The sequence below is a fragment of the Lupinus angustifolius genome, chromosome LG07, assembly GCF_001865875.1.
Source record: "Lupinus angustifolius cultivar Tanjil chromosome LG07, LupAngTanjil_v1.0, whole genome shotgun sequence".
Classification (NCBI taxonomy): Eukaryota; Viridiplantae; Streptophyta; class Magnoliopsida; order Fabales; family Fabaceae; genus Lupinus; species Lupinus angustifolius.
The window spans coordinates 1738374-1758713 of NC_032015.1; the positions used below are offsets into that span (position 1 = coordinate 1738374).

The window sequence follows — 20340 nt, forward strand, 5'->3', positions numbered from 1 at the left end:
TAATGAGAACAATACCACTATCATATATAACTACCAAAAACCACTTATGTTGTGGCTTATCTTCAGTAACTTCTGTATTACTATTTATACATTAGGAAGCCTTAGTCAAGGGCTTGAAAGGCATATGATCCTCCTTCATGTATAACAGTCAACAATAATCTGGGGGTACTATAATCCCGCCAAAGAAAAGAAGAAGAAAAAACATTGCCCTCTCAGGACAATAAATAGGACTGGGAGAACCTATCTCCCTGATTGCACATTTCACTGCATATTACAAAATCACATGCACCACTTTCTCTTCCAACTCCAAATCTCTAATAAACTTTTTTTATAACATGTTTATAGAGCCAAAACAACAAAGCTGTATTATGAAATTCTATAGAAACAATAGATGAAAGAAAATGATCATTTGCCCAAGGCTACTCCAGCCTCTGATCCTGGCTGAAGTTCAGAGACTCCCTCCATATAAGCTCTTTTATATCTTCTTCATTCAGGGTTGCTTGTTCAAAATCAAAGATGAAAGGAGTTGGACAAGTAGGCTCCTCATTGATCTCATGAAGACTTGATAAGTATGGGTGATTCAGTGCTTCCTCGACTACGCAATCATAGAATAAAAGTGAAGCTTACAAGGAATAAGTAACAATGGTACAAATGCTAAACAAAATACAGAGACATACCAGTTATGCGTTTGGAGGGATCGAAAACCAACATTTTCTCAGCAAGATCAATTGCCAAAGGGGACATATCAGCAAAACTCTGTGCAAAGGGCTGTTTTTCAACATGCGGGAGCTGCTTAACATATTTCTTTGCATTATCACTTCTGAGAAATCCAAGATCTGAGTCATCTGGTGAACCTAGCAACTGTATTTGGAGATATTTATGAGGACTTTGTTCACCAAAATTTCATCATTTGGAAGGTAGCACTTGCTACTAATACTAATTAAAACAGAAATGAGAAGACAAGATAGTAATCTTGACATACTAAAGTTTTATGCAAAATCGAAAAACGTCCAGCGTTGAAGAGAGAGAGCGAATGAATACCTCAGTTATAAGTGCCAACTGTTGAACATAATCTTTACCAGGAAATAAAGGCTCCCTTTTAATTATCTCCATCAAAATGCAACCAACCGACCATATGTCAATAGCTGCAGTATATTCTGAACAATTCAGTAGCAATTCAGGGGCTCTGTACCAACGAGTCACAACATATTCTGTCATAAAATCTGTCTCAGAGGTTGTTCTGGCAAGTCCAAAGTCACATACTTTGAGATCACAATTTGCATTGAGAAGTAAATTGCTTGGTTTTAAATCTCGGTGCAGAACATTTGCCGAGTGTATGTACTTCAACCCTCTCAATAGTTGATATAGAAAATACTGCAATGACATATAACACACTTCTTAAGCTTTATTCCGTTACAATTTCCTCATTACAAATCAAATCTATATCTACAAAATACCATGAATAAATTTAAATTTGTAAGCAAATAATTCATCATCAGTTTCTTGGGAAAATATCAAAACACCTGATACTAAATGATTATGTCAGGATAAACAGAGACAGTAAGTACTACATGGCCATTTTAACAGTTCATGTCTTTAAGAGTAGCACTCTGAATAAATTATGTATAATGATAGGTTTCAAATATCACTTTTGTAGTTAATTTGCGTTAGCAAATGGGAAGAAACATTTTGTGATATATTGTTCTTTTTGAGTCTCTCATATCACCCAACTAGGTTATCTAACAATTGCGAACAAATTGGCAAACTAGTAATCTATCCTGTCTAATACTTTATATAATTAGTGCTGGGGATTCCTACAGTCGACAAACTCACAAACTCACAAACTCACAAACTCTACTATGCTCAGCGGATGAGAACGTGTGGCACCCACAGTCGACAAGCACAAACAACATAGCAAGAAGCCAAACATAAATCAACACACCATTTAACATGGTCTTTCTGATATGCCTATAGCTACTACATATGAGAAGAGAACAAACCCAACTACGAAAAAGAGATTACTGGACAATATCCAATTATCCATAGGACATCTCCATCTCCTCTATCCTACCACTCACCATTATCCCTTCAACCCCTTTGGAAATTCTCATATCATTCTTCTTTTCCCACCAAACCAATGCAAACTTGCCTCAATTTATAGATCATTTTTCTCTAATTCATATTCCATGCTTAACATCGATAGCAAACACCAACTTGTCCATTTTTTCTTCCCCTTTCCATAACTTTCCCATGCTTGCGCATTGCACTCCGTTAAATAAACACACACTCAGAACTCATCTACTTTCACACTTTCTTTAACATGTACAATTTATTTTATTTTACAAGAATGTTAAGGCAAATATCCCAACAATAGTGTGTAAGTAATAGTACTAGTTACCTGACAATGCTCATCAGTGAGAGCCTGGTTAGACTGTATAATCTGATGCAAGTCAGTATCCATCAGTTCATATACAATATACACATCATTGAAATTTTCCTTATCTGGTGGTTGTATTATGTCCTTGATTTTAATTACCTGCACAATAAAACAACCAGCCCAATTCTAACACATACTACAACTAATTCAACAAAGGCATATATATATATATATATATATATATATATATATATATATATATATATATATATATATATATATATATATATATATATATATATATATATATATATATATATATATATATATATATATATATATATATATATATATATATATATATATATATATATATATATATATATATATATATATATGCCTTTGTTGAATTAGTTGTAGTATGTGTTAGAATTGGGCTGGTTGTTTTATTGTGCAGGTAATTAAAATCAAGGACATAATACAACCACCAGATAAGGAAAATTTCAATGATGTGTATATTGTATATGAACTGATGGATACTGACTTGCATCAGATTATACAGTCTAACCAGGCTCTCACTGATGAGCATTGTCAGGTAACTAGTACTATTACTTACACACTATTGTTGGGATATTTGCCTTAACATTCTTGTAAAATAAAATAAATTGTACATGTTAAAGAAAGTGTGAAAGTAGATGAGTTCTGAGTGTGTGTTTATTTAACGGAGTGCAATGCGCAAGCATGGGAAAGTTATGGAAAGGGGAAGAAAAAATGGACAAGTTGGTGTTTGCTATCGATGTTAAGCATGGAATATGAATTAGAGAAAAATGATCTATAAATTGAGGCAAGTTTGCATTGGTTTGGTGGGAAAAGAAGAATGATATGAGAATTTCCAAAGGGGTTGAAGGGATAATGGTGAGTGGTAGGATAGAGGAGATGGAGATGTCCTATGGATAATTGGATATTGTCCAGTAATCTCTTTTTCGTTGAAATAATAATAATGAAATGGAAAATACGTTATCGTGATCCATGTGACAAAGGAGTTTGATTTCTCTGAGTGTCCTCTTAGCATCAATCCTGTTGTCAAAAGCATTTCCAATTTTTTTTATTGCAACCCTTTCTTTCGTCTCCGAATTCGTTGCACAGCTGAAAATTAAATATATTGAGTTCAGAAAAGGAATAAATTAAAGTAAGCTTTCAGTTGTTGTTTTTTGTTTACTACACGTATACTGGCACCGAGGTAATAATGTCCGAGCCAGTAACATTCACAGGTTATTTAACAAAATTGGGAAAATAATCGAAAAGGAAAAGGATTAAAGAGAGAAAGTACCAAACGATGCCGTATGCGCCGCGTCCAACGGGTTGAATTGGAGGAGCGTATTTATGATAGACATCGAAGAAGTTGCCGAGTATGTTGTAACGTATGAACTTCCCTCCGTGAATTGGAACCCCTTTCACTTTCTCACTTTCATCTACATTTTCATTTTCCATCTCTTCTTTTCTCAGATTCAAATTAAAGAGTTGGGAAGGAAAACTCACTTGGTTATGACTTATATGAGACTTAAACTTGAGTTTGAGAGAGCGCACACGCTTTGGCATTCGGCACGTGATAGTGGGTCAAGTCATGAGTCAATGACCCATGAATGGGAGGGAACCTTTTTTGCTTGTGTTATTCCGCGTTTCAACTTTCAAATTCAAATTATATCTACTATTCAATTTCAATCCATAAAATATTGCCACATCAGAAGAAGAAAAACATGGACTATTGGGTAATTGAGAAGCCCAGACATTTGCAAATAATCTGCTAAAAAATACATAATAGCCCAGTAAGCAAATTTGTACATTCTTGAGTTCGATTAAGATTTTCATTAAAAAATATGTAATGGCCCAACTATATCTCCTTCATCTTCAATATTTTCATTCACACTATAACAAGACAGCCTTTAACACTGGTTAGAAAGTAAGAAGAAAAATACAAAGCTAAAGTTGTAATTAAGTGGAACTTGTGGAGTATCTAATTTGTTTTTTCAATTCAAAATCCCATATAAAAATATTATACTCTATCACTTGAAGTTTTTTTATATTTAACAAAATGTATATGTATTAATTTTTATATTAACTAGCGTGTTGACAGGTATTGTCGTGCCCGCCAACCCACTTTCTTATCATTTATAATGTGTAATTTATATCTCAAAATTGTCAAATATAATATTTTATACTAAATTTTTGTAATCTGTTTAATTTATCAAATTGGTATAATGTTCAATTATTTAAATTGAACTTCATATTTTACACTAAAAAACTACAGTTATATATTGTAAGAAATAAGAAATAGTTAACCAATTAATATGAAACATATATTGGGTGGAGAGAAACATTAGGTTATATATAGTTTTTTGGTAAAAATTAAAAAATAGTGAGGGCAAAATAGGGAGAACCACAAATTACACACCATGATGAGTGGTTATTTTGGGTTTTCCCTTTATAAGTAGTATATATATTATATTATTTATCATTCATATTTTATATTTAGTCATTATTGATTCTTATATAAAAAAGTAATACTATAAACAAATAATAGATGATAGTCAAAACAATAGAAGCCAGTAATAGATGATGATCAGAGGCCGAATTGAAAAGAAAGAAGCCAGAAAGGTTAGAGATAATGAACAAAACGAGCCTAAACCAAACGTGGTCTGTTACTAAACCAACTTCCAAGATTTGCATGGGTAACCAATAAATCGAATTATCGATCGGTTTAAGCAAGTTTCATATTCAATTGGCTATACCTGGCTGTAAAAACGTCCACCTAGTATCAAAGATTGTAGCTTAAGCCAAACCTTATCTATCAAAAGCTAGCAGTGACTACTGACTAGCACTACAAATGATGTAGAAAAGAATTCAAGTCCACTTAGCACATTTGCCTATAAAAAAATATGCAAGGAAACTAATTAAGTGAGATTATTATAGGGCTAGCAACCAAAGAAAACTACATGATCATTTGTAACATCTCTTATTTGGAGGACAAAGTATTATGCACGTGCTTAACATATTTGAAACAAGTTTCAACATTCTCCCCATAACCTCAGACTCGAAACAATCGATTAATAGGTAATATATTTGAAATTATACAACTCTCGCCCTTATAGCAGCACCATGCCAGGCATTAAATACTTCGCTAACTAATCTTCCAACGCTTTGGCTACTTCTTTTATCATGAGACAAATCATTAGAGTTGCTACTGACCAATTTGTAAGGGTAACCATTACATAATAAGCTAGACGAACATAGCTATAATATATTTTAAAATAAAGTTTCACTAGAAGGGTAATATGAGAGTCAAATTGTACTAATTAAGTAAACAATTTCACTTAGTTCTAATAAATGGATTTGGATCAACATGTTATAATCTTATTATCAAGTAAAATACCAATAATAATATAAAAAATATTTACAGTGGAAATGAACGATTATATTTTAAGTATGTTATCAGTGTCACTTTTGTGTTAAAGTTTGAAACAGATAAAAATATTATTTATTAACTTTTTTTAAAATAATTTATTAATTTTGGATCAATTAGTATACAATGATATAAGAGGATAAAAAGCGATCCAATTATATCTCTTCATTATATTATATAAATATGAAATTTATTTCATTACACAAAATCTTCATCAATTATTTAAAAGCAGTAGTCACTATGGATGGTACTAAAATATCAGAATGACCAATAAGATGATAGTTTAGTGATGTAAGTTGTTGTTAGATCTCAAAATGATTAAAAGGTTAGGATTTCGATTCTTAAAAGTGACATTTGTTGGGAGGACATATACCTAACGAGTTTTTAAATTTATAAGTATATTTATATATTTTGTAATAATCAATATATATATAATAAATAGTACATGATTATAAAATTTATATATATATATATATTAAAACTATCATTATATTTCAATTAGTAAAATTCATTAAAAAATAATTTTAAAATATATAATATATAATATATAATTTTAAAATAATATATATAATACTTAATTAAATATTTGTTCCTTGTATAAATTATTTTTGCGGAATTTATGGGACATCTATTTTTCACCACCCCTACTAAAACACCACAGTTATGAGAAAATTTATTTCAATACTGCCGCATTATACAATTAGCATAATTTTTTTAGATAGTAACAACCATTTACATTTTTTACCATTTTAAATGATTAGCATAATACATTGAAAATGTAAAACCCTTATATTATAGTTGTATAATATTAAATTATTTGGTAAATAACTTATTAACCCTTATGAAGTTTGTCACAATCTTATTTACAAATTTAAAATACCAGCACACGAAAGAAGAATTTTAACAGGTGGTTGTGAATAAGACTAATTAAAAAATCAGGTTAAAAATGCGGGGTTTTGCCACAATAAAAAATGATAAAAAATTCATTGTTCAAAATCTCTGAAAAGAAGAATACACGTCAAAAAGTGAATATAAAATGGTAAAAGTTATCTTAGAAAAAATATATCACTGTTAAAATTTTATACATCATCATATTTGTATTTGATCTCATTAACTCAATAAAAAATAAATGATAAATAGTAAATTAATTATGCATAAATATTTGTTATTCAGTGTCAAAATTGTATTAAAAAAATTTGTGTCTTGTGTAGCTTAATTCACCAATCAGCGTAGTCATTTGACTTTAGTGTGGTATTGTAATGTCGTATACGGTGAATGAAGAGCCAGCGAAAATATAAAATAAGAGGTAAACATTTAAAACTAAAAAAAATGCAGAAAATGGCTAAGGTCGTGATTGGAAGAATACAAACCTCTTATTTTTTGGTGCATTAGCAAATACAAACCCCTGTGTAAGCTGTTTCATACGCTTCTATCACGGGCTATGAAAGTGAGACAAAAAGAGCTCGTATTTTTAATAAGCTATCTTAAACAAGTTCATAAATGTTTATAAGCTATCTTGAAAATTTGATTCACGGAATGGACATTTATTGAGAAGTGTAGCACAAATCTCAAAAAAAATTAGTTTATTATCTAAAAAATTAAAGAAATATCATATTGTTAGTACAAAAAACTCAACTTAATCATGACTTAATTTATGAGTTTTTTTTACAAAAAAGATAGCAGATAACTGGCAGAGTTTTTAACAATAAAAAGTAGCACATAACTGGCGGGGACACGACATTTTTGCTCGATTCCTCGTGGACCAATGGAACTTACGTTACGTGAGCGAGGAGCTGTGAAATTAGGTGTTGGGTGTGCCTCAACGGGTAATATTATCAATACCCAAAATGGAATCTTCTGAAATAAAATGCGTTCACACATGAGACTTAACAATACCCAAAATTCAAGCCTCGTTCAGAATTTCAAATCAATTTACGTAAATACCCTCCTATTGTGTTATATAAAAAATATTTTATATTTAAAGTAAGAAATATTTTTATTTTTATTTAAGTAAATTCAAATTACAATAAAATATGTGACGACTAAAAACTAAAATCACACTCTTTTATAATTAAATAATAAAAATGTACTAAAACAAGCATAAATCTTCCCAAAAAAAACATGATCTTTTGTCCATTTTTAATTATTTCACCATTATCATATTGTTAGTCAAAATACAACGAATTTAATACAAAATTTCACATATTATATTTTCAATTAATGATTAATTAATTAATTTTAGTGACATGATGTGATACAAAGAAAATTACATATATTTTTATATAAAAAAATTGAAAATATTAAAACATGATAAAGATAGTAAAATTCTAATATCGACAACAAATGTTGTTTATAAGAAACTTTTAAAAAAATGTGTAACATATATTTTACTTCGACTTTAAGATTCGTATATTATATTATTATTATTTTTCCTAAACTCTAATATGTCATTTATTTTAACTTCTTGAGGTTAAATATAGGCTGAAAACTTTTCAACCATAATATTAAAACTCAAGATAATCATTAGTGAATGTTACACTCCATGATATTACAAAATTGACCCATTCACAACGACTTTAATTGATAGAAAAAATATACTGTATCAGTTAGGTATATTGTTATATTTTCATTTTATTACAAAATTTTTAGTGTTATTAAAATATATATTTATATTTTAATTTTAATCATTATTTATTATTTCTCCTTCTATTTACTATTATTTCTTAATTCTATACTATTAATAAAGGTCAAACAAGTAATAGCTACTACTTGATATAATTTTTATATTCTAAATATATTATTTATAACATCTTTCATTAATAAGTGCTTTTATTTTTATATTAATATTGTATTATTCTTCCCCACTTTGTCTTATCTATATCTTAACTTTACATTAAGTTTATAGGTTGCATTTATTATATTTAAATTGTCTTTATTAAATAATATAAGATGAAGATGATATATTCTATATAAGAAAAAATAATAATACAGGTCAATTGGTACAAGTTGGTACAAGTATCACGAGATATGCTGGTATCTACTAAGTAAGATTATTTTAACGAAAATTAAATTGATTTTCGGTATATACATTTATTCCAATATCTCTAATTTTGACATGTCAGTGACATAAACTTTTCTCACCTACTCCAGTACAGCGCATTTACACGTGTATAGTTCCATCTTCTCGTCAATATTCACTATTCCAAAACCATTCAACGGGCTCACAATCATCTCTACTATATATGTAACTCCCTCTCCCACTTTATCTTCACTACTGTCTCGTGCTCTCATCGTGCCATTAGGGTTCATCATTTCAATCCTTTCAAATTTCAAGGTTCGTCTCACTCCATCTACATCATTTCTTAGCTTCATATCACTTCTTAAGTCAATTAAAATCTCCGATTATTAATATTAGATCGGTTCCTTTGACTTACATCTGGATAATAACTTTCTTTGATTTTTTACAGAATCGTGAGTTATGGGAAAATCATACCCAACCGTGAGCGCTGAATATCAGAATGCCGTTGAGAAAGCGAAGAAGAAGCTGAGAGGTTTCATCGCACACAAGGGCTCTGCTCCTCTGATTCTCCGTCTAGCGTATGCTTCTATGATCCTTCATCGCTGTTATCTGAATCCGTTTATTTTTTTATTTATATCATTCGATTATTGTAGATGGCACTCAGCTGGAACCTACGACGTGAAAACGAAGACCGGTGGTCCATTCGGGACTATTAAGCACGCAGCTGAACTTGCTCACGGTGCTAATAACGGTCTTGATATTGCTGTTAGACTCTTGGAGCCTATCAAGGAGCAGTTCCCAATTTTGACCTACGCTGATTTCTACCAGGTCAGTATTTTCTTTTGTGTTTTTTCTGTTCTGTTATTTTGTTGGTGTTGTGTGTAAATATTAATTTTTGTTTGTAACACAGTTGGCTGGAGTCGTTGCTGTTGAGATCACTGGTGGTCCTGAAATTCCTTTCCACCCTGGAAGAGAGGTAAAAAATATTGTATTGGTTTTCTATGATCCAGCGTCTGTGTCTATTTTTTATTTGCTTGCTTTTTATGTAATATTTTGTTGTGGATTTGATTTAATAATTATTTCTATTTGTTTTATTTGATGATAAACTTTGAACATGGTTAATTTCATTTTCTAAGGAGATTATGTACAGAATTTACAAGTAATATTTTTGAACACACATGTTAACCCATATAAGGCTATAACTAATTGAGGAAACGATCTATGTACGACTGTGATATATAACTATGAAACTTCTTTTTTCCTCCAAAACATTTGTTATTTTGTTTTACAAATTGAGTAAGTAATTGTACACAATCCGTCAGTGATGTCACAACCCTTTTTTATTTTGGGATAGTCATCTATGCATCAGTGTTATCATTATCATAACGTTTTGTTTTTTGGGAAACTAACGATGGCCTTTTCTTCGGATCAGGACAAGCCTGAGTCACCACCCGAGGGTCGCTTGCCTGATGCAACCAAGGGTTAGTGTTCTGGAATTTTAAAGAGTGATATAACAGTTGTATTTGTCTTTTGTGTAGCTATTGATTGATCTTTTGATCGCTGTAGGTTCTGACCATTTGAGAGATGTGTTTGGCAAGGCTTTGGGGCTCAGTGATCAGGATATCGTTGCTCTTTCTGGTGGCCACACCCTTGTATGTTAACATTTTATACCCGTTCTTATGTTTGGTGTGGTTTTAGCCATATTGGATTATAACGCTAGTATGATTGTAAATAAAATCTAATCACCTTATACAATTTTATAGGGAGCAGCACACAAGGAACGTTCTGGATTTGAGGGACCATGGACCAGCAATCCCCTCATTTTTGACAACTCATACTTCAAGTGAGTTTCTTAGTTTCTGACTATATATTTACCACTTTTTAAGTTAAGAAAACCCTGTTCAATTCTTATAAATGACCCATAATTTATTGTAGGGAGCTATTGAGTGGTGAGAAGGAAGGCCTCCTTAAGCTGCCATCTGACACTGCACTTTTGAGTGACCCTGTATTCCGCCCTCTTGTTGAGAAATATGCTGAGGTGTGTATATTCTTTCCCATTTAAATTCTTACTTAGCATAAAGATGATGTAATCCATGGTACAAATTTAACCCAAACTACTTATTTTCGACTTTGATTTCAGGATGAAGATGCTTTCTTTGCTGACTACACTGAAGCTCACCTAAAGCTCTCTGAGGTTGGGTAAGTGTCACCGAAAGATTATTGTTCATATTTTATATTTAAATGCTTTGTGATTTTACCATCCTTCTTTGACAGTTAACCTCGATATACATTACCGGAGACTAATTCATGTCATGAACTTTTCGTCACAGGTTTGCTGAAGCCTAAGCTATGTTAGTGGTGGTGTGTCCGAGAGATGGTGGAGCTTTGATCTTTTTCTCATGATTTCCATAGCATGGTTTTTTATGAAGTTTGCTTGTGTTCTTTCGTTATCGATTTTATGTAAAATAATATTGTTCAGTGTTAATGATAAAGCTATTTTGAGGTTTTTATTATATTTTATTAATTCTTACCGTATTTACGAAGATATAGCGTTGCATTTCCCTGGCAACTACTGTAATTTGCTAGTGTTAGCAAAGTATTTTATTCAGCTGTTTAATGCTAAGCACTATAATAACTTAATAAGTTGCACAAAATATGGAAAACCAACCCTAGTGACAGAATATGGATCGAGTATGAGGCAGATTATTGTGTTTGTTTGCAGTCATTTTCGTGTATTTGGCGTAACGTCCATTAATGTTATCTACACATGAGAGAATATGTTGCGTTCATTCATCTTGGTTTTTTGAAGCATTAAAAGCTTCCACGGATTATGTTTATGTATGCCGTTGGCCTCTGGTTTTGTGTTGATTTACCGTTTTAATTTAGAGTAATACCTATCTATTCACAGTTAAATAGTGATAAAACATAATAACTATTGATGTCGTAACAGTCTATAAAGATCTTTTTTAGAGAGTTCCAAATAATCTTTTTTAAGAGGAAAACTTATATGCATTGATAATGTACACTATTAATACATCATCAGCTATGCATATTTAATTAATATTGTTTTTTCAAAATAAATAATCCAAATAATTTTCTTATCCTCTGGAAGCGTGTTTTTCACATTTGAGATATCGCCGGCCAAGCCTCCCTTCATTTATTGGGCAGGCTTAAGCACAAAATACCTTGCAAAGTAGGCCTTGCTCATCAATCGATCCACTTGGTTCACAAAAGACTGTCTCATGTTAAAAACGGGTTACTATTGAGTTCATATTTTATTTGAGTATTGTATACTATTAGCGTAAATTTTTTAGATAGTTGACCTATCTGAATTATGATGATTAAATATAAATATAAATAATGAATAATACAATGACAATATATATATATATATTTTTTTTACTTTTTCAATGGAAATAACATTTGGGATATTTTAGTATCCAAACGTGCTGCCATGTTCAACAAGCTAAAACCACTAGATTTTATCAGATTATATAAATACCATCTCACTTGGTATCTCCCACAATGGATCCACCATCTCTCAGTTGACCTACTCAATTTGTAAGGACCTAACCAAAACATTCTTCTCCCATTCAATTCATAACAATATTTAATATTATATAACTAGTTCTGAATTAAATCGAAAAATCGATGGAGTTGAATCGAACCAAACCAAAAAAGGTGGTTTAATTTGTTTCCACCATTTGGTTCAATTATTTCTCAAGAAACTGAGTCTAATTGGTTTGATTCATAATTTCATAGGACTCAAAACTACTAGAACTAAAAATATGAATTTATTTTTAACAATTAGACGATACTTCATTCATAACAATGTCATTCCTCTATGTATAGAAGACTTGTATAAGTAAAATATAATTAAATAAAATTTTATAACATTTGAGCACAAAGAAGATTACAAATGAAAGATAACAGTGTAAAACTTATGAATATGTGACAAAATTTAATATGTTCAATTAAAAAATGTACGACTACACCATTCATGGTTTGGTTCTAAAGATGTAAATGAAAATAAACCAAATAAAATGAACCATTCCTTTTCTTTGGTTCGATTCTAAAGAATCCAAAAAAACTAATCCAAACTGTACCTTACACTCACCCTTACGTTTTATCTGAGTTAGATAGATACAAAATGCTGTCTTATGATATTTGAGTTAAAAAATGCAAACAAGTGAAACCATTATGCTATTTGTGGAATTAGGCATTGTGGTGTTATTTGTTGTCTGGGCCTTTCACGTAGCACTTTAATGGACTTCCAATTTGACTTTCCTTTAATGGACCTCATTTTTTCCCTCTCAAATTTATTGTTTGTATTAATTTGTTGCCGGAAAATTTTTAAACTCTAAATTAGTCACCAAATTACTTATTTTAACATTTGATCATTAGTATTTGAGATATTTTAGTCATCATCAAAAACTAGCAATCTTTAAAAATAAATTTCGATTTTTAACTTTGTAGAGACGAAACTGACACAATAAAAGAAATTAAGACGAAAATAAGTATTTACTCAATAATTAATAATACTTGCAAATTAAAGAGAAACATTATCTCTATTATTTCTTTAATCAACTTGGTCATTTGGTGCTATATTATGAGTTCTTGACTCTCATTAACTTGCTCGAGCATGAGCTAAAATTCAATAGTTGTAGTAGACTTTGACGTATGAATGTTAGACGCGTAGAATTGGAGTGAAGTTAGTGGCTAACTCTAGAAGGCATCACCAAACCAGGGTGTATGATGCATTTGAAGCTTAATCATTGATTTATATTCTAATAAACATATAACTAAATAGCAAGACCCTTTTAAACCGGTTTTAGAATATTACTTAATTTTTCTCATTCTCCATCATATATTAATATAGAATTGATATCTACAAAATACAATTGGAATATTCTGTGCATTGAAAATTCTCCAATCAATCATATGGGTCACTCAAATTTGGCATGATACTTAAATAGTTAAATGCTTTTGAGTTCTGACTTAATATTTATATTTTATTCTTGCTTAGGACATTATTCTTATCTAAGTATTATTATTATTCAATCCAATTAATGAAAATGAGCTAAGTCATTCTGATCACAAACATAACAATAATTGAACAATCCCTCCGATATTGACTACGTTCGAAATAATTGATCAAACCATGACCGTAGATGTGAGGCGGCTACGATTTGAACCGTCTGATCGTATTTTTCTTCCCATGGCGCGTTTTCGCACCCTCTTCCTCGCATCTACCCAAAAACTCAACCTGTGTTACCGAGCCGCGTTGACTCACTGACTCGGTCCAATAATAAAACTATATAAAAAGTCTACACACGCTTCTTCAACACAACACACCTCATCATCTTCTTCCTCTTCAACGGTTTATAGAGAGAGAAACACTTGGAGAGAGTAAAGAAAGTCAACAAAACTGTGAGATAGAGAATAAAGAGAATGGACGGTGTGGGAGATTTTGCGGCGGTTCCAACGCACGGAGGACAGTTTATTCAGTATAATATATTCGGTAATCCGTTCGAGGTTACCACCAAGTATCGTCCTCCGATCATGCCTGTTGGTCGCGGCGCCTACGGAATTGTTTGGTATTTTCTTTTCTCAATTTCTCAATTTCGATTCAATGTAATATTTATACACTGACAGATTGATTATATATATATATATATTCTTTTCTCTTTTTTAAGTAACTAAAAGTATTTCAATTTTTTTAAATGAAAGCGTTTCAACTTAGATGAATAGTTCTAGTGACTAAGTCTGTAGATGAATATATTTTCGAAAATGAAGAAACTGAATAGTTTCAATTATTGTTTATGTGAATTTTGAAGCTCGCTGTTGAATACGGAGACTAATGAGTTGGTGGCAATTAAGAAGATATCAGATGCTTTTGATAATCATATGGACGCTAAGCGTACGCTCCGTGAGATTAAACTTCTCAGGCATTTGAATCACGAAAATGTAAGTATTAATCTCTCTTTTCTCAAGTTTAGTTTAGTTGGTTGTTACGTGTTAATTGGTGCAAGTTTCACAAACTGTTTTAATATGATACTATACAGTGCCACAAAATATAACATTAGTAATAGAAAAAGCTAGTTTTTTTTCTTTATTCCAATGTCTTGTTAGATTTCATATGATTTTTATTAATGTAAAGGTTGTAGCATCATAAATAAATTATAAATGCACATAAGATAGATGTTCTACACATTTATTGGGATTCAATAGAGGAAATAATCTCCCGAAATTGACAATGGTTGACCATGACTTCTAAACTTGTGGAAAACATGATGAGTGCATTATGAAAATGTGCTAATAATAACATGGCATTTTACTTCAGAAATGGGAACTTGATTTATGACCAAGTTAGTAATTTTGATGTGGTTTTAACACTTACAGTTTAGGATTTAATTATAGTGCATTGGCAAATCATTAAAATCTGGTTATTATAATAACTAATGGAGTCAAATGCATTGATTTATGATTGATTAATAGTGACAATTTTATACTGACAACATTAAAATCAAACTCTTAATGTTTACACAATTATTGAGAAGGTGTAAAAGTCTCCAATACTAAGAAGAGTTATGGTTAAAATCTGTTTTGTATAACAGATAATTGCTTTAAGAGATGTTATTCCTCCACCCTTGCGTAGAGAGTTTACTGATGTATACATAGTCACTGAACTTATGGATACTGACCTTCACCACATTATTCGCTCTAATCAAAATCTGTCAGAGGAACACTGCCAGGTATGTGCTCACAATTTTTGTTTTTATTTATAGACTTCTTTAAAATCTTCAATGTCTTAACACTGGAACTTTCTTTTGTTCTATTTTTTTGGTTTTGCTGATGATTGGATGCTGTTGCACTTGCAGTACTTCTTGTATCAGGTTCTTCGTGGATTAAAATATATACATTCTGCAAACATAATCCATAGAGATTTGAAACCAAGCAACCTGTTGCTGAATGCAAATTGTGACTTGAAGATTATTGATTTTGGTCTTGCCCGGCCAGCATTAGAAAGTGACTTCATGACTGAATATGTTGTCACGAGATGGTATAGGGCTCCCGAGTTGTTGTTGAACTCCTCTGATTACACTTCTGCCATAGATGTGTGGTCAGTTGGTTGCATCTTTATGGAGCTTATGAATAAAAAGCCTCTGCTTCCCGGTAGAGATCATGTGCATCAAATGCGCCTATTAACAGAGGTGAGAACATGAGATAGTATCAATACAATATTATCTTAATTTCTACAGTTTGATAATTTTTGTTCTTTTCTTTAGCTTACAATTTTTGCTTAATTCCACTACCTGCTTGATCTATGCTTACAATTTTTGTTCTTTTCTTTAGCTTCTTGGCACTCCAACTGAGGCTGACCTGGGGTTAGTGAGAAATGAGGATGTGAGAAGATATATCCGACAACTACCTCAATTTCCTCGCCAACCTTTAGCTGAGGTCTTCCCTCATGTTCACCCCTTAGCCATGGATCTCATTGATAAAATGTTGACAATTGACCCAACTAAAAGAATTACAGGTAATTTTCTCACTCTTTCATTCATTTCCATTTTATACTAAAGCTAGATGAAGCAACATATAGGTTCATTTATATTGATTTACACATTGGCAGTTGAAGAAGCACTAGCCCATCCATACCTTGCAAAACTGCATGATGAGGGTGATGAACCAGTCAGCATGGAGCCATTCGCATTTGAATTTGAGCACCAACAATTGGATGAAGAGCAGATAAAAGAGATGATTTACAGGGAAGCATTGGCACTCAATCCTGAGTATGCTTAAAGCAAAAGAATGCAATCACTGTGAAAGTTTAGAAGATTAAAATAAGGATCCGTTTCCAATTTTTTTCATTACAAAATTGACTGTTGATGAAATTTACAAGCAGGAAGGAAGGAATCAAATTGAATGAAAATTCAATCTTGTTTCCAATCAAACTTCTTATGTAATATGTTGAATAGGTGGCCACTAGTTGGGTGTAATTACTTCTGGTGAACTAGTAAGTACCCATCTGCTGTAAAGTGCCACATGTAATGATTTTAATCCTCATAGTCTTTTTACCCATTATTATTGGGTTTTAATTTTTTATTCTTTTATTTGGGGGATGGGATCTCCTTTTTCTTGGTTAACTCAATGTATTCTGCTTAAGTTATTTGCATTGAAACTTCTTGCTACCATGATTTCCTGCTTTTTATCTGCTATGTTAACTGTTTAGTGTATTTAATTTCAGTTAGCAAACATTTTAGAGTAGAATGTGTGATTCAGAAAATTGGATCCATGGAACTTAGTTCAATTCATTTTTTTCATTTTACACGACACCCATGTACTACTAGAAACATTTTACGAAACAGGGGAGCTGAACTACCTTAAACATGTATTCAATATACAAACATCATTTAAATATTTAAAATAAAAGTTAAGTACACAGATGTCATTTAAATTTCGGGAACACTCATTCACATCATTCAATTTGTCAAGCATCAAAACTGTACCTTAGACATAAAAATGGAAGGGTTTCTAAAGCACAGATGACCAAAATTTATAACAAAGTAAGATATTCACAGATCAATTATTTTGCTGCTCTCTACTGCAAAACATATGCCACCTTCTGCCTGATGCTGCATGTCGGTATTATGAGACTCTTCTTTCTAGAAAACATTAGTTTCAGTTAACTCTGACTCTTGAGAAATTTTTGATGTTCAAGGAATAAACTGCACTTTCACTCTACTGTGGGACTTGCACATGGAAGGTTAGATTGTGTGAATTCTGAAGCTGGTGACCTTGAATTTTCCCCTATGTAAAAAGTTTTAGAGTTATAAACTACACTTGAAATGACTGTGAAGCCTTCTATTTCCTTTAAAAAATCCAACATGCAAACAAACTTTTAGATAATGCTCATCAGATTTCCAATGACCTCTTTTTGCAATGGGATCTTCACTCGTTTTAGTAGAAGAATCAAACTCAGCATAGATAACTTTTTGAAGGGGTTAAACTTCGACCAATGGCAACATGATAGTGGAAACCATTCAATATACTCTAAATAATTATTTGGAACAAACAAACTATTGGTTCGAGGGAGTATTAGAATTTACTTAAATTATTTTATAGGGAAAATCTACAAGATAATTGGATATATATCATTAATCAAGAAAATACTAGTTTAAGGTTCCGTTACATTTTTATAACAACCAAAAGGTGAAGATTCAATTCTCGTGAACAATATTTGTTAAGAGGAGCAATCACCCATCGAGATTAATTCTTTAATAATTTATTATTTTATTCATTCACTTTTTTCCTTCTATACCTCCACCCAATAATTTCAAATAAATAGTACATACTATTCTCTGTTAGTTCCACTTTGATTTACTATAGCATTGCCTTTTTTTGTTGATTTAATGAAATTGTAAATCAAATCCCTAGCTTTAGCTCTACCTACAAACTACCGCTTCCATTCTTTCAAATCTTGCTTTTCTTATTTTAATGATTAGCATAATTTACGATTTCTAAGCACCAAATTGAAAGTGAGAACACCCTATTCTTTTATTCACTCAAATGCTAATACAAACAACATTACCGTATATGTTTTGAGCCTTGGGATGTTGGGCACAGCTTCCCATCAATTGCTTTTACTTTATTTTTTGTCTTCAGTGTTTCCTTTGTTTGACTCATATAAATTTGACCACTCAACATTTTTGTTTCCTCCACTTACTAAATATTTTTTTAAAACATACATGTATATTTCAATTAGCATATAACTACATATACTATGTAACAAAAAAAAATACATATTTTATACTTTATTTTCCTTTTCAATGCTGGGTTACTTTCAATCTTAAGTAGGTTGGAACTTAGAGTGGGTTGGGATTCTCTCTAACTCCTCGAATAAAATGAAGATCCTCTTTCTCGAATTGTGTCCCTAATAATGTTTCCCACCAATTGTAATATGTTATTCAATTAAATAAAAAAATTATAAAAGTAAAATTATATTAGTTGATGTAATTTGATTAGATAGAGACATGAAAAGACATGATTTTTTAGGACAGATGATCTCACTTAAGTGAAATACTTGGAGAGATTTGTTAGGTTAGCAATCCAAACTTAATTGGCTTATAAATTGATAAAATGCAATGATGGCTGCTCACTTTACTCTAAGTATATTGTTTTTTAATTAAAGATACAGAATTACAGATCCCTTGAGGAAAAATGAGACTTGAACTTTTTTCCCACCAGCTAAACGAAGAAGCCCAATGTACATAGTAGGATATACATATATTTTGATTAAGCTGCGTATCAATTAAACATATGTTATTTTTAAATATTTTATTTTTACATCTGAATATTGAACTCTCTAGTATTAAAGAAGAGTTCAACTCATAAAGTAATATTCTAATCGGTCCGACTTAAATAAACATGCTAATTAAAGTACATATTTTAGTGTAAAGCGTGTAAGTAGGGAGTTGATATTACTAAGAGTTCTTTTGAAGAAAAATTCAAGTGGTACCATCCATGATTTTTAAAGTACACATGCCTTGTAATAAACCAAAAAAAGTATACGGAAGTGATTTTTTTTATTTTATGAAATTGCACCTCTAGCCTAAATTCTACTGAGCAAAACAAGTTATGACATATTATAGTTGATGAGGATGAGGGACCAGCATCACCCGAATGAAATGGGCCAAAAGACCCAAAAGAAGCAAAGCAAAAAATTGACTGATGAATATTGAGTGCGGTGACAGAGTAAGGTGTGTCTTATAGTATAATATAAATATCATACGTGCATGAATGTGTACCACTATCTACCAGTATTTGAAAAACGATAAAACAAACGAATGGAAAGAATACACCAAAAATATGAAAGAATATTAAGGGAATTAATTAATTGGGTTATGTGAAGATGAAAATAGAGATACTCTGTCACCATCAACAAACGATGATGATCCTTCTCTTCCATCTATTTCAATTTCATGATATCTAAATGCTTCTTCTCTCTCACCTCAATGATCACACACCAAATATTTAGCAGAGTGGATATGATGAGTCCTCGTGATTTTATCAAACATGGCTGTGGGGTCCAGAAATAGTTGTATCCACGCGATAGTGGGACCCACACAAAATGAGAATGAGTGATACATTTCTTCGTGCTTCGTATGAATGAAACCGTTACAGAAACAGAATTTGGGGAACTGAAACAAGGAAAATGGATTTTTATGATCTTTGTTTTTTTATTTTATGATTTCACATTCAAAATGCTTACTCTGCGTGCAAGTTAACCTCATCCATCATCTCGTACGGCAAAACCCAACATTACCTTTTCTCTCTCTTGGGATTGCTTGCTCTATATTAATTAACAAATATACTCTAAAGCAAATTCTGTCTCATACCTTAATTCTGATGTCAAATGATAATGATGTAAAATTTACAATAATAATGAAGGTTAAATTGTTTAACCGATTAATATAGAATATC

The 20340-nt window shown here is 31.4% G+C and overlaps 3 protein-coding genes across 3 annotated transcripts; 2 read left to right on the top strand and 1 right to left on the bottom strand.

Moving 5' to 3' along the window:
* On the bottom strand, nt 1-3988 carry LOC109351622 (mitogen-activated protein kinase homolog NTF6). The gene is made up of 6 exons (XM_019593142.1): nt 3708-3988; nt 3394-3523; nt 2399-2536; nt 1042-1374; nt 678-861; nt 1-595 (listed from the first exon to the last, which is right to left on the bottom strand). Exons 1-6 carry the CDS (start codon nt 3974-3976, stop codon nt 420-422), a joined length of 1230 nt encoding a protein of 409 aa, XP_019448687.1. The 5' UTR covers nt 3977-3988; the 3' UTR covers nt 1-419.
* Nucleotides 9062-11366, top strand: LOC109351626 (L-ascorbate peroxidase, cytosolic-like). Its single transcript, XM_019593145.1, has 10 exons — nt 9062-9171; nt 9305-9434; nt 9510-9684; nt 9767-9832; nt 10289-10337; nt 10423-10508; nt 10620-10699; nt 10792-10894; nt 10997-11055; nt 11187-11366. Exons 2-10 carry the CDS (start codon nt 9316-9318, stop codon nt 11200-11202), a joined length of 753 nt encoding a protein of 250 aa, XP_019448690.1. The 5' UTR covers nt 9062-9171; nt 9305-9315; the 3' UTR covers nt 11203-11366.
* On the top strand, nt 14137-17057 carry LOC109351624 (mitogen-activated protein kinase 3-like). Its single transcript, XM_019593143.1, has 6 exons — nt 14137-14453; nt 14694-14823; nt 15474-15611; nt 15738-16070; nt 16213-16396; nt 16490-17057. Exons 1-6 carry the CDS (start codon nt 14308-14310, stop codon nt 16657-16659), a joined length of 1101 nt encoding a protein of 366 aa, XP_019448688.1. The 5' UTR covers nt 14137-14307; the 3' UTR covers nt 16660-17057.

What these genes read in the sequence shown, in the direction of transcription:
- LOC109351622 (XM_019593142.1), bottom strand. Translation starts at nt 3,976, where the DNA reads ATGCCAAAGCGTGTGCGCTCTCTCAAACTCAAGTTTAAGTCTCATATA. An exon ending in AGTTGGCACTTATAACTGAG is followed by an intron (nt 862 to 1,041) that starts GTATTCATTCGC and finishes CTCCAAATACAG; the next exon opens with TTGCTAGGTTCACCAGATGA. An exon ending in TCCCTCCAAACGCATAACTG is followed by an intron (nt 596 to 677) that starts GTATGTCTCTGT and finishes ATGATTGCGTAG; the next exon opens with TCGAGGAAGCACTGAATCAC.
- LOC109351626 (XM_019593145.1), top strand. Translation starts at nt 9,316, where the DNA reads ATGGGAAAATCATACCCAACCGTGAGCGCTGAATATCAGAATGCCGTT. An exon ending in CTTTCCACCCTGGAAGAGAG is followed by an intron (nt 9,833 to 10,288) that starts GTAAAAAATATT and finishes TCTTCGGATCAG; the next exon opens with GACAAGCCTGAGTCACCACC. An exon ending in CTTGCCTGATGCAACCAAGG is followed by an intron (nt 10,338 to 10,422) that starts GTTAGTGTTCTG and finishes TGATCGCTGTAG; the next exon opens with GTTCTGACCATTTGAGAGAT.
- LOC109351624 (XM_019593143.1), top strand. Translation starts at nt 14,308, where the DNA reads ATGGACGGTGTGGGAGATTTTGCGGCGGTTCCAACGCACGGAGGACAG. An exon ending in GGCATTTGAATCACGAAAAT is followed by an intron (nt 14,824 to 15,473) that starts GTAAGTATTAAT and finishes TTTGTATAACAG; the next exon opens with ATAATTGCTTTAAGAGATGT. An exon ending in TGTCAGAGGAACACTGCCAG is followed by an intron (nt 15,612 to 15,737) that starts GTATGTGCTCAC and finishes TTGCACTTGCAG; the next exon opens with TACTTCTTGTATCAGGTTCT.